The 14398-nt window shown below is 39.4% G+C and overlaps 1 protein-coding gene and 1 pseudogene across 1 annotated transcript; both read left to right on the top strand.

Moving 5' to 3' along the window:
• The first annotated feature begins 1191 nt into the window (after positions 1-1191).
• Positions 1192-2316, top strand: LOC145967168 (uncharacterized; annotated as a pseudogene).
• Positions 2317-6794: 4478 nt separating this feature from the next.
• Positions 6795-14012, top strand: LOC145966615 (uncharacterized). The gene is made up of 2 exons (XM_083090830.1): positions 6795-6903; positions 13041-14012. The coding sequence occupies exon 2, from the start codon at positions 13070-13072 to the stop codon at positions 13418-13420; it is 351 nt and encodes a 116-aa protein (XP_082946956.1). The 5' UTR covers positions 6795-6903; positions 13041-13069; the 3' UTR covers positions 13421-14012.
• The last annotated feature ends 386 nt before the right edge of the window (positions 14013-14398 follow it).

Below are 14398 nucleotides of genomic sequence, written 5' to 3'. Positions count from 1 at the left end.
GACTAATAATATTCTCTCAAATGACTCTTCCAGTGCAAAGTCATTTCATTTAATTTATAATTTCTACATATCAAACATCTTTTACAAACTGTTATGTCTTCTTGCTATAACGAAAAGTATTCTTCCATTTTATTTTATTTGACTGTATCTTGCTTTATTTTACTTTTAGTTCAAATTTGAATCCGAACCATACTTATATAACTACCACATTACCTTTTATAGATAACTTATAACCAGTGTAATATCTTTATTCGATAAGTTGACCATCTACATAGTCTGTGCTGTATGGCTTTAAGCCAATGCCTGCTTTTTTGCTCAATAAAAAAAAAGATTTATTTGTTAATTTTCGATTAAAAAATATAATATATTAATTATAACGATGGAGCAATGCAAAGCAATTAAGGAGCAATCGTTTTATGTTGGATATAATTGCCGAAAACTATTAAAATGTTTAGTTCCGATAAGTGACCGACAGGTGGCGTCGTCGTCATTTCTGAAATGATTTATTTGTTAATTTTCGATAAAATAATGCAATAAGCGTTAAACTAATGATGGAGCAATAGGCAGCAATTAGGGAGCAACCGTTTTATACCGGATATAATTGCCGAAAACCATTAGAAATATGTTTTTCAGTGAAAATGGTCAATTTTGTTTCTTGTAAATATTGAAAAAACTATTAATTTTAGAAGGGAAGCAATTGTAGATTCGGACGGAGCAATTAAAGAGCAATCGTTTGAGCTATAGTTTATTAAAAAATATGAACTTCCAGCGCTAACTTATTTCCGGTACATTGAGGGCCGCTTCGACCAAATTTAATCGTTGATTAAAGGGTTGCCAACATGACAAAATAATTCAGTGTGACCAATTGTATTTCTGACGATATACTGTATTTCTACAATTATATTAGCTTCTCTCTGTATATTGTTAGAAATACAATTGGTCACACTGAATTATTTTGTCATGTTAGCAACCCTTTAATCAACGATTAAGGGCCTGAGCACAAAGATGTAACTGTTTCCGACAAAGTCGTATGCGTAAGTCGGAGACGTTAGTCAACGCACAAGGATTTTACGTAAACGTAGGACGTAATCATCGCATTGTATATTCCATTAATTCGACGTTTGTGATTACAGTGAGACTGATTAATGTGATTGATTACTTTTTAAATATTTAGACTTTTTATTGAAAAAAATGAGTGATCATTATTATTCTCTTAATCCATGTACGGATGATTCAATTATCTATCACGAAGATATAGAATCTGCAAGTGATGTTATTATTGAAGAAAAAGAAGGTGATGATTACCTTATAGAATTATATAGAGAACGAAAACGTTTATATGATAAAAATGATAATAATTTTAAAGATAAACAAATGAAAGAAAATGCTTGGATGGAAATTTCTACTATTATGCAGCAAAGAAATTTAAGTTAGTAAACTTTCATAACAATATGCTTTGCAACCGGTATAAGTTATTTATAGGCTATCTAAATTATAAATCAGTAAATAATTATTTGTTAAAATTTTGCAGGTAAACATTACACGCCTGAGCTATTGTCAAGCAAGATGTACTTCTTTAAGAGATCAATACAGTCGTGAAAAAAGAAATATTGAAAATGAATATAAAAGTGGCAATCTTCTTCAAAACGTAAACCATTTGCATTCTTTTCCCAACTATCTTTTCTCGATAATTTTATTTAAAAAAGGAAGTAAGTTATTTTAATATTATAAAATTAATAATTAACAATTAAAATTTAATTTAATAAGAGTTTAAATATACTTTATTATTAATTTATTGGTAATTAATGTATTATTAATTTATTATTGTAAAATTGTTTTATTATTTTTCAGTACTTTTACTAACGTTAGATCTAACAAAAGTGCTGCTCAATCTGTGCAAAATTCAAAAATTTTAAGTCATTGCAAGTTAAAAAATAGTGACCAGTCTACTAGTGGATCAGAGAATGAAAAATATAATATGCCACAAAAAGAAAATATGAGTAAATTGTCATTTCAAAATCAGGACAATTTAATTCAAGACAATAAACATTCTCAGGAAATAAATACTTCAAAATATAAAAAACGTAAAATTGATGAGAAAAAAAGCATTGATGATACTTTTACAGATATTAGTAATACAATTTTGAATTTTCTCGAAAATTCAAAAGAAAATACCACACATAATTTGAAAACGCCTGATCAGTCATTCGCTGAATATGTTCGTTCACATTTAGAACATGTGTCAGAACCTGAAAAAGCAGCAAGAAAGAAATTAATAATTATGATGCACTCACTACACCATTACATAACATGTAACTCAAAATATTATTTTTTATTTCATTTTTATTTTTTATTTCTTATAAACTCTGTTAAAAAAGTTATTTTTGTTTTTTGTTATTTAAAAAATTTAAAAACAATTGTGTTTTCTATTAATTCAAGTTATAATAATTGTTATTAAATTATTAAAATTATTTTAATTGCAAATTTATTTTATTTTATACATAGCTAATTATGCTTAAGCAACAATAAAACAAATTACTTTATTAAAAATAATAATTTTGCACGTGTATTTTATTTTACCTTTCAGAGAATTGTATTGAATTATATATTAAATTTTGTATAAATAGTGACATTATATTATATACATTGTAATATAATACTAAACATTAATATATTAATATATTACAATATAATTAATATAAAAATTAATATTATCTTTTAATTTTTTTATACAGATCTGCCTTTTCAAAACATCATAATATATATAAAATTCTCTTTAAAAACTTATTATTTCATCACTTACATACTATGCTTGAATAACTATATTTAAAAATGAAAGATATCAGGTGAGTAAAAAGATATTTAATAAGTTAAAATTATTTTAAATAATAACAAATAAAGAAATTATTTATATAAAATTTATATGAAAACATAATATAATTAATATTTTTAGATTGAAAAATGAATGATTAATTTATATGGATAAAATATGGCTTCTAAATGATGTACTACATAAATCTGAATGTATCTTTCAAAGAAATTTCAAAGTACATAAAATTCTTAATAACATTTTGAAATATGTATATAACAATTGTAATAAATATTATATTAAAATATTTTTATTTCTGTAAGAATGGGATTAAATAAATAATATGGAATATAACATGGAAATAAAAAATTGTTTTATTTATTATTTAAAAAGTTTACATTACATATATTCTCCATGTAAACCTCTCTTTATGTATTCATATGTATCATATTGCCATTCCACTTCACCTGCAAGAGTAACAAAATAATCACATAATGTATCTCTTTGTATCAAGCCTGCACGAGCATTTGGTATTAATGACTGTCCTTCCATTGGAAACCATTGTACATATCCATTAGTACTCTGTGAACATTGGCTGTACATTTTTTCTCCATTATTTTCTTCTTCTATCATAATAAAATTATGCAGACAAACAGTAGCTGCTATTACTATGTCTGCTGTTTCAGGTAGCATACGCAAAGCTTGATGAAATATATTCCACCTGTTACTATATATTCCAAAAGTACTTTCTATTGTTTGTCGAGCTCTTGAAATTCTGTAATTGAATATTTGTTTCTTGTTCGATAGATACTTGCCAGAATATGGTTTCATTATTCTGGTTGAAAGTTGAAAGGCATCATCTGCCACGAAAAACCCAGAAGTTTGAATGTCACATCCTGGTAAATTAGCTTTACCTTCTGGCAAGTTAAGATTATTATTTCTCAAATTTTCTCCTATCTCTGAATTTGAGAAAATTCCTCCATCGCTATTTCCACCATAAGCTCCTATGTCTACTAAACTAAATCTATATCTATAATCGGCAATTGCCATTAATACTATACTATATTGTTTCTTATAATTATAATAAGAACTTCCAGAGTTAGGTGGACATCTCAACATGATGTGCTTGCCGTCGATTGCTCCTAAACAATTTGGTATATGCCATCTTTTCCAACAATTATTAACAATATGAGTCCATTGTTGTTTCGTCGGTGGAGAAAGATATAATGGCTGCAAAACTTTCATAATAACAGAACATACTTCTTTATTTAACATCCTAACTGTAGACTCTCCTACTCGGAAATCAAAAGCAATGGATAATGTTAAGTCTCCAGTCGCAAGAAATCTGTAACAGTAGAAAGACAATAACATAGCTCCTTTCTGGAATAATTCTATGTAAATTAAATTAAAAATTAAAGTTTTGAAGGAAAAAAACTTACTAATTACATATTGTATATCTTGCGAAAGATATATATATATATAAATTTATATTAAATTATATATATTTATATGTATAAATTATATATATATGTATATATATACAGGGTGAGCCATTTTAATTAACGCACGCAATTATTTCGGAAACAAAGCATTTTAGAGAAAAATGTTTCAGACAAAAGTTGTTTGGTTTCGAGGGGGCCATAAGATCGTATCATTGGTTTGACATTGAAGAGTTATTTGAAGGTCACATGAAGGTCACCTTCAATTTCTTAAATGGAACCTACTATTTGTCATTGCATATTCTTGTAGCTTATCTCGAGAGCTTTCCAAAACACTATAATTAAGTACTTTTTTGTTAAGTACTTTTTGAGTTATGAGGCTTGAAATAATTTCTTAATTTTACATAAACCGTAAAATATCTTGTAAAATATTCATTTTTCGATTATCTTACCTTAATACTTTTATGTACAAAATAATGAGAGGAATCAATTGGTGTAAAGAAAACACATAGTTGTTTTTAAGAAAAAATATGGAATTGTTAATTGCAAATTATATATTTTTTCTTCAAAACAACTATGTGTTTTCTTTACACCAGTTGATTCCTCTCATTATTTTGTACGTAAAAGTATTAAGGTAAGATAATCGAAAAATGAATATTTTACAAGATATTTTACGGTTTATGTAAAATTAAGAAATTATTTCAAGCCTCATAACTCAAAAAGTACTTAACGAAAAGGTACTTAATTATAGTGTTTTGGAAAGCTCTCGAGATAAGCTACAAGAATATGCAATGACAAATAGTAGGTTCCATTTAAGAAATTGAAGGTGACCTTCATGTGACCTTCAAATAACTCTTCAAGGTCAAACCAATGATACCATCTTATGGCCCCCTCGAAACCATAAAACTTTTGTCTGAAACATTTTTCTCTAAAATGCTTTGTTTCCGAAATAATTGCGTGCGTTAATTAAAATGGCTCACCCTGTATATGCATTATTATAATTTATTTATTATTTATGTTTATTATGTTTATTATTTGTTATAATTTATTATTTTTTGTTTTTCAGAAAACAAACCAAAAAAAAGAGGAGGCGGGAAATCCCGTGTCCTCTGGTACGCCCGGCGGAACACGGGCATCAGGGGCGGCTCAAGCGCTCCAAATAGAGGAGGCCGAGGAGGCGGCCGAGGCAGGAGAGACGGCCGAAGCAGGGGAGGCGGCCGAGGCAGGGGAGGCGGCCGATGCAGGGGAGGCGGCCGAGGCAGGGGAGGCAATATAATAAATAATAATTATTATTATTAATTATATTTTTTGTGAAAATAAATATTAAAAAATAATTCAGGGAATATTTATTTTTTCCTTTCCAAATATTTTCTTTATCCTTTTTTCCTTCTAGATAATATAATACAATACAATGTGGTACAATAGGGCTCCAGGCGAAGGTCCACGTAAAAGAAACCTAACGCGCCATTGGTGATACCTCGTGGGTGGTGTGGAAAATCGCCACTCATTTTTATTATTTTATTATTTTAAATATATACGTATATATATGTAAAAAAAAAGTCAAATATTTATATTAAAAATATTTATATTAAATATTATAGCTTTATAATATATTTTTACGTTTCATATATACATTTATATATACATATGTATATGTATATATATATTTATATATACATATGTATATATATGTATATTTACTAATTGTAAAAAATTTATAACATAAAGGAAAGCTGTAAGAGAAAAACGATCGAGCGCATATCGAGATATCGAGGAGCGAGCAGCGTCGCGCGTCGCGCGTCGCCCGTCGCTTTCGTTGTCTGCTTGATAGGACGAAGACAGAATACAGTTTTCTGTCTCCTTCTTACCAAGCCGGAAACAGGCGACGCTGCTCGCTTCTCGATATCTCAATGCGTGCGACAGCATTAAATGTTTTTTCCTTACAGCTTTTTATATTATACACATTTTTTAACCGATAAATGTATTTTTTATCTGATAAATATTAATCTATTAAATATATTTAATATATTTAATATATTTTTAACTGATAAATATATTATACATTTATCAGTTGTAAGAAAAAATCGATATATTTTTTCATATGAAAAATTAAATGTCATAATTCTTATAAACAAATATATATATATATATTTTTCATATTAAAAAATCAAATCAAAGAATTATACGATTTGATTTTTTAATATGAAAAATATATATTTTCTTACAATTAGCAAATATATAATATATTTATCAGTTATAAAAAATATCTAATATAACAAGCTGAACGAGAAAAACGTTTAACGCTATCGTACGTATTGAGATATCGAGACGCGAGCAGCGTCGCTCGTCTTTCATTGCCAGCTTGGTAGGAAGGAGACAGAAAACTGTATTCTGTCCTCTTCTACTATCCGAAGCTAGCCGAAGCGCCGAGCTCACACGTACGCTTACGCGTACATGCCCGTTACCCCCTCCACTACGTGTTGCCCGTTGCTTGCGTCTCGGACTTGGCAGCTCTGGATCCAGGGCATCTTTCTGGTGCGGGCGCTCTCAGCAGATAGTCGCCAAAAATTGTCGTTGTTGTTTTGTGCTTCGTTGTCGAGATCCAGTCGAGAGGACGAGCCGAGGATCATCCCCTGGCCACGGGAGAAAGTATCGGTGAGGTTGCCCATCGCTAAATTGTAAGCCACGTACGCGATTCCGTCCGCGGACCGGCCGTTCTGTCGCCGTCGCCATTTTCGTGTCTCGTTGTCGCTCGGGCATTGTACCGAGCTCGCGATTTTCGTGTATTTCGGGCGACCGGAGACAAGCGCCCGAGGCATCAAGGACGATCGTAACGTCGGCCGTAGCTGATAAGGAACCGTTCGTCTCTCTCCGGGATTCGGGGTGTCGTAAAACGCGTAGTGACCGGCTCTCGTATATCGACCACGTGCGCGGTAAATCGCGGGGAATGCATTCGCTATCCGTGCTGTCGAAAAGAGTTGTCGAAGCCGCGTAAGACGTCCCCGCAATCGATCTTCGGGCAATTTTCGTTAGTAATTAGCGTGTATGTGAGCGTGTGACCGTGTGCGTATCGCGACGTGGCAAATGTAGTGCTGTCTTCGTCGCACTCGGTACTTGTATGAATTGCGTTTATCGCGAGGTATTTGTCGTACGTGTGAGTGTGTCGCGGTGTATAATAAATTTCAGCGAATTAAGAAAGTGTCGAAATTCGAAGGTTTCGCATAGATAAAAAGCGTTACGCCGAAGAGAAGTGAAGCGGCGTCCGACGGCTATCGAATATTGAGCGAATCGAACGCGCTCATCGCGAGCGACAATTTCTCGTCTTCGCAAATTGCTGGATTGTTCTCGCTCAAATATTAAGCCTCTTTTCGAACCTATTGCTGTCGACTAAATGAGCGAGCGAAAGAATAATGCATAATGATCGGTAAAATTGAGTCGTTAATGAGATTGTCGAAATTTCCATTACGATCTCGAAACGCCGTTCGGTTTCGCAAAGTCCGGCCATAAAAACGGGCCCAGAGGACGATAAATATCACAGCTTTCCTATGGTCTCGACTTCGTATTGTTATTGTTATCACCGTTGTCGAAGAATTTTCTGTGATACGTTCCGCTATTTCAAATCTTCGAAATTATGTCAACCGCAGTTATATTTCGATAATTCAGTCTCGCTAATTTATGTCATTATTATTATTTCTTTCTGGAACTCGTTATTTCTTTTACTTTATATTCTTTTCTATTATATTTCATTTATTTAAATAAATTTGTTATATTATCTTTTCTATTAAATTCGCGTAATTTATTTGAGTGTTCGTTTGTTGTGAGCGCTAAATCCCGTTGTGTTCGTCAATTTTCGTAATCACCGACCGCCTCGCATAAAATAATTCAATATCCTTTTCAACGGACCCTGCCCCTCTACCGTTAGGTGAGCTAGTCGGCCCGTGGCGAAACAGGCTAACGTTTTTCGCGTTATTCTGACGATTTTGCAAATTGATACGTGAAAGACCGTATCTGGCGCCCAACTTCGAGATCTCGAGACGGCCTTCGCTTCGCCGCGGCTCGCGCGAGAACACCCTCCATCTTAGTTCCTCTGAGCGCGAGTATCTCTATCCGCCTTGTGTTTTTGACGGCGTTTTCGCTCCCCCTTTTACATCCTCCCCTCCAACACCCGAGGAGGATTGAAAAATTAAAAATAAAAAGCGTCGCAAAAATTTGGCGCCCAACGTGGGGCCACGCGTGAGAAGGAAAAGGTTCGGGGAGCTAATGCGAATTAAATTATTTGGTCGAGTGATTGCTTTTGTCGTATATTCGTTTCGTTTGTCGTTAACGCTCTCGTTTGAAATTCTTTTCTTTCGCCGACCTTTACGTGTTGGTTGTCGACCTTCGATCGTTTGGACAATAACGGCTTTGTCTTGTGTTATTGAGCTATCGACGTTTACGATCGCGGTGATCTTGCCACGTCCTGCTGAGTTCGAGCTTATTTATTTTGTTTCGAGTTTTTCTTTCTTTATCGCATGAGTCAAGTCGACCCAGAGGACGACTGGATTTTCGTGTTAAATCGCGAACAATTACTTGAGGAATTACAGCGGCGTAGACTTTCAATGGAAGGAAGTTATTCGATTCAGACCGCGCGTTTGCTGCGTCGCGTACGCAAAGATCGAAAATTTAATACGGGCAAGATGTCGGACGAGGAGCTTTTAGAAGTTCCTACGGATGCGATGGCTCGACCTGATAGCCCGATGGATCAGGCGAGATCTCGTGCGCCTTCCGGCTCCCGCGATACTCCGCGCTCGATAGGACGAGATTTCTCGCGCGAAAACGCGGGAAATGTCGCGATGACGGCGTACAACGTCATGCGGAAGTGGAATTTGAAATTCTCGGGTGCGAGAGGGGAAGACGCGGAAACATTTTTACTCAGAATTGAGGAAGGTCGCGAGTTAATTCCCGTTATTCCGACGAAGATATTTTGCGTTGCTTGCCGTCCTTTCTAACGGGCATAGCTCTTCATTGGTTCCGTAGTAAACGCGATCGGCTGTCGAATTGGACCGTTTTTAAAAATGCGTGGAGAACGCGATTCGGGGACCCGGATTTTCAATTTGCTCTTCGCGAAGAAATCATGAGAAGGACTCAAGGGGAACATGAGTCTGTCGCTGATTTTTTGACGTGTCTTCGAGCCATATTCGATCGGTTGTCGCCACCGTGGACTGAATCAGAGCAAGTAAGCAGCGCATTTCGAAATTTATTACCGCGCATACAGCAGTCCATCCGTCGAAATGAGGTAGAAGACTTAGACGCTTTAGAAGATTTGGCTACTCGCGTGGAGGCTAGTTATCAGCTGTCGCAACGCTATCGGGCTCCCCCGACTCCGGAGAAATCTCTGTTTCCGGATCTCGCGTATCACGCACCGCGTAATACGAAACAGTCCACCCGAGGCCGAGAAATTCTTGCCGCGTTGAGTACGCCTAATGCGGAATCAGAAACGAGATCCGCCTCTCGCAGGGAGAGGAAATACAAAAATCGCGCAACTCGAGCCGCGACCGGAACGGAGGCCGCTCAGACCAGATTGTCGTCTTCGGGGGCGACGGCCGTAGAATCACCTGCTTCGCGAAATTCCACACTAAAATGTTGGAATTGTGATGGTGTCGGTCATCTTTCGCGAAATTGTTCAGCCGCTCCACGACTGCATTGCTATCGTTGCGGTCGAGCGGAGGTAACTTTACGAACATGTCCCGACTGTTCGGGAAAAGAATAAAGGAGTCGAATAATAGGGGGGACCCGACTCCTGTTCAACCCCAACCCCCTTTTCGTGTCGTTAATTGTTTTCGTGAATTTTCATTTAGTGCCTTTGGTTGTCGTGACATTCCGTCGATGTTATTTATTCGTGTTAAATTATTAGGAAACGAGATTAGCGCTCTAGTGAATTGTGGTTCAACTCGAACTTTCTTAGGTTCTAGTGTTGTCGAATTGGTGAACAGGTTAAGATTAAAGTTTCGAAAGTCAGATGGCCGACGAGTAGTTACGGCGACCGGCCAAACGACACGCGTTAGGGGAGAGGTGGATGTTCCTTTTACATTGTGTAATAGGACGCTTTCTTTGAGAGCGTATGCCTTACCGTCATTAGCAATATCATGCATACTTGGGCTTGACTTTTTGAGGTTATTTGGTATGGTGGTCAATTTTCCACGCCAAGAATGGTACTTTGAGAATGAACCAACCGTTGTATATCGTTTCGAGAACCAGCCAGTGGACCCCATTTTTCACTTAAATTTAATCGAGAATTCGGCTAGTCGCGAATTAGGTAATTCTTTCGTGTCCGAAAGCGCGAAATCAGCAGACCGGAAGTCGGAGGACGGCCCGCGAGAAATTAGTCTTCCCGCGAAAACGACCCGTGTTCATAAAACCAAACGGGCTCGGCTGTCGAAATCTGATCCGCTTATTTGCTGCGGTTTGAATGAGTTGTCGTCGCGCGAAAGCCAGCGATTGGCAAAATTCTTAAAGGGTCATATCGTAGGCGATCCGAATAAACCGGGAGCGACTAGCTTGACGGAGCACAAAATTCATGTCGGCGGACATGCTCCGATTAAACAGAGGTATTATCCCGTTTCGCCGAAAATTCAGGGAGCGATTTACACGGAAGTGGATAACATGTTAGCGGCAGGAATTATCGAGCCATCTAAGAGCGAGTGGTCTAGTCCGATCGTGATGATTAAGAAACCTAATGGGAGCTATCGGTTCTGTTTGGATTTTCGCAAATTAAACAGCGTTTCGAAAAAGGATGCGTATCCATTACCATACATGAACTCGATTCTCGACAAATTACGATCGGCTAGTTACATTTCGACTATCGATCTTAGTCAGGCCTATTTCCAAATCACGCTTGAAAGAAATAGTCGCGAATTAACGGCGTTTACGGTACCGGGAAAAGGGCTGTTTCATTTCACCCGAATGCCGTATGGTCTCACCGGTGCCCCCGCGACATTTCAGCGTTTACTTGATCGGCTTATAGGTCCTGAAATGGAACCGCATGCTTTCGCTTATTTAGATGATATCGTTGTCGTAACGCGTACTTTTGAAGAACATTTAAGTTGGTTGAAACGCGTACTAGATCGAATAAGAGAGGCCGGCCTTACAATAAATCCTGAAAAGAGTAGAGAAAAGAGGATGCGAGTTCGGTCGGTTTAGGAGCGGTATTGACGCAAGAATCGGAAGGGGTAGAACACGTAATCGCGTTCGCGAGTAGAGCGCTGTCGGAGGCCGAAAAGAAATACTCTACGACCGAGCAGGAATGTTTGGCTGTCGTTTGGTCGATTAAAAAGTTTAGACCGTATCTCGAGGGGTATACTTTTAAAGTCATCACGGACCATAGCAGCTTACGCTGGTTACATAATTTGAAGAATCCCACAGGCCGATTAGCACGATGGGCTCTCGAATTGTTGGAATATGACTACACGATCGAGCACCGGAAAAGAGCGTTACATCATGTTCCGGACGCGTTGTCGCGCATGTATGAGACTACCGACGAATTATGTGCTGTTGCGATTACCGGAGACACTTGGTATGATGCACGCGTTCGAGACGTGGAAACTAATCCGCGTAAGAATTCGGGTTGGAAAATCGAAAACGATCAGCTGTATTTTCGAAAGCCGAACGCTGTCGTGTCTCAAGTTGTCGACGATCTCGAGCAATGGAAACTAGTACTTCCTAAAGAAGCGCGCGCGTTACGTTATTCGGGAGGCTCACGATGTGCCACAATCAGGTCATTTGGGAATCGAGAAAACGTATCAGCGAGTAGCGACTCGTTATTTCTGGCCGCGTATGTTTCGTGGGGTCGCGGATTATGTCAGACATTGCGACGTTTGTCAGAGGACGAAAGTGGAACAGAATGTGCCGATGGGTTTAATGGGACGCCGAGCTGTCGAAACTCCGTGGACGGTAGTAGCGGCGGATATTATGAGTCCTTTTCCGCCAAGCAAAAACGGTAACGCGTATATTCTGGTAATCCAAGACCTGTTTACCAAATGGATTGAATGTAGCCCGCTCCGGAAAGCAACGGGCAAAAAGATTCGCAAGCTTTTAAACGAATTAATCGTTAACCGTTGGGGCGCGCCGCGGATACTCTTGACGGACAACGGTACTGAGTTCATCAACCGCGAATTACAGGCGTTTGCGGAAGAGTACGGCATCGTTCACTCGACCGTACCTCCGTATCATCCTCAGGCAAATCCGGTAGAACGCGTCAATAGGGTACTTAAAACTATGATTACGGCGTTTCTCGAAAACGATCATCGCGAATGGGATATTCACTTGGCTGAGTTCAGATTCGCATACAACACGGCGTACCATACCTCCTTACAAGCTACTCCTGCGTTCTTAAATTTCGGTAGGGAACCCCAGCCGGTTAACACCGTGCGTGGGAGACACGAGTCAGCTGTCGAAGTCGCGGAAGCGAATCCCGAAAACTGGAAAGAGCGTATGGAAAGAATTCAGGCTTTGCGAGATTGGGTGGTAGAAAACTTAGAGGCCGCGCATAATAAACAGGCGCATTATTATAATTTGCGAAGACGAGATCATCGTTTTGCGATTGGCGAGCAAGTTCTAAAGCGGCAGCATGTGTTGTCGTCAGCCGCGCAAAATATTTCGGCTAAATTAGCGACTAAATATCACGGTCCGTTTTATCACTATCGCGAAAATATTGTCGCCGGTAGTGTACGAATTAAAAGACCGCGCTAATAGATCGATAGGCAAGGTGCACATTAAAGACTTGAAACCCTATAATATTCCATCTGACCCTCCAGGCAATTAACCCAATAACTTAGGGGAAGGAATGTCGCGAGAATTTCGCGACCGATACCGGGACGTTATTGATGCTGTCGACGAGTTACGTCCCGGTTTCTGGACAACGACGGCGGATGAGCTGCGGAGGATGTGTGAGGGGCGCGTCACAACCCGTGGCGCTGTGGTGCGCGAGTTCCCGGCGCAACGAGAGGCCGGCGTCCAAGCTGTCGCCGAGACCCGAGACGCGACCACCGAGCCTGCTATCAAGACCGCTTGTGAGGCTGCCGTCCAGGCCGAGCTGGAGGACCCGGAACCGGACTCTACGTCCACCGAAGGCTGGGAGGCTCCCATAGTAGAGTCTCCCTGGGATAGCCCCAGGGAAAGGGAAAGGTCACTCTAGAGTGGCCAAGGCCTCCCGAGGGACCACCGTCGCCAGAGGACCCAGAATAGCCGGAGGGTTGCTGGAACTGCGATTCCAGGGCCCATTTTGCCCGGGAGTGCCCCCGCGCGATCATGAGAGAGTACTGTTTCCGGTGCGGCACCCGAGGTTGTACCGTAAAGACCTGCCCCCATTGTCGCCAGGGCTGGCTGGCCCAAGGCCCATACGTAAAGGGCAGAGACCACCAGGGACCAGAACCCTCACGAGGTCGCCGGGCAAGGGGTTGGTCCCGCCCAGGACCCTATTAACTGCTGTCGCTCGCGGCCCTACTCCACTGCCGTAATTTTTTGATACGGGTTTTGCCGAGACCCCAAAGTTTTTTTTTGTTTTATGCTGTCGTTTCGGTTCGAGACCTAGATATATGTATCGAAATAAATAAATAAGTTGCGGCAACTGTCTTTCCTCATTCTTTTGATCTACTTCCTGGCGCTCAAACCGCCTAAAGCAACCTTAGTGAAACGAATCGCGGAGGTCGAACGGGACGGCCACGCGGCTAGCGGGACCGCGGGCCCCCGCGAGAGACGACAGCGCGAGCAAAGAGTTAGTGAGAGACGACAACCTATGGCTTCTCGTTTCGGATAGTTTATTGTTTTGTTTGTTTCTTTCCGTTGTTGATTTGTGTTCTTGTCTGCCTCGGCTCCGGAGACTTTGGTCGCCCGAACATGCGCGAAAGGACGCGCGGAAAGTCCGATTTTGTGGCCATGATGGGTGGCTGGAGCCGATACGGTCTCTCTTGGCAGGGGGGGGTGTGACGTTGCCGTCCCGACGCGCGTCCATCCGCCCCGGAAATCTTGACGGGGCGCGAGCCGAGCGGCCGCGCCAGAAAAAGATTGCGAAAGCCGTATCGAAATCTCCGGAGAGACGAGCCATTAGTATATTTCGCGCTGTTGTTAATTTATTTTTTTTTTGTATCATTTTCTTTACGTCGGGCAACCCGCC

The sequence above is a fragment of the Camponotus vicinus genome, unplaced genomic scaffold, assembly GCF_025532165.1.
Source record: "Camponotus vicinus isolate PSW18456_S1 unplaced genomic scaffold, iyCamVici1.0 SCAF_2, whole genome shotgun sequence".
In the NCBI taxonomy this organism is placed as follows: domain Eukaryota; kingdom Metazoa; phylum Arthropoda; class Insecta; order Hymenoptera; family Formicidae; genus Camponotus; species Camponotus vicinus.
This window is presented reverse-complemented; position numbering and strand designations above follow the sequence as displayed.

Excerpts from the sequence above, each read along its gene's own strand:
- LOC145966615 (XM_083090830.1), top strand. The coding sequence starts at position 13,070 with ATGTCGCGAGAATTTCGCGACCGATACCGGGACGTTATTGATGCTGTC.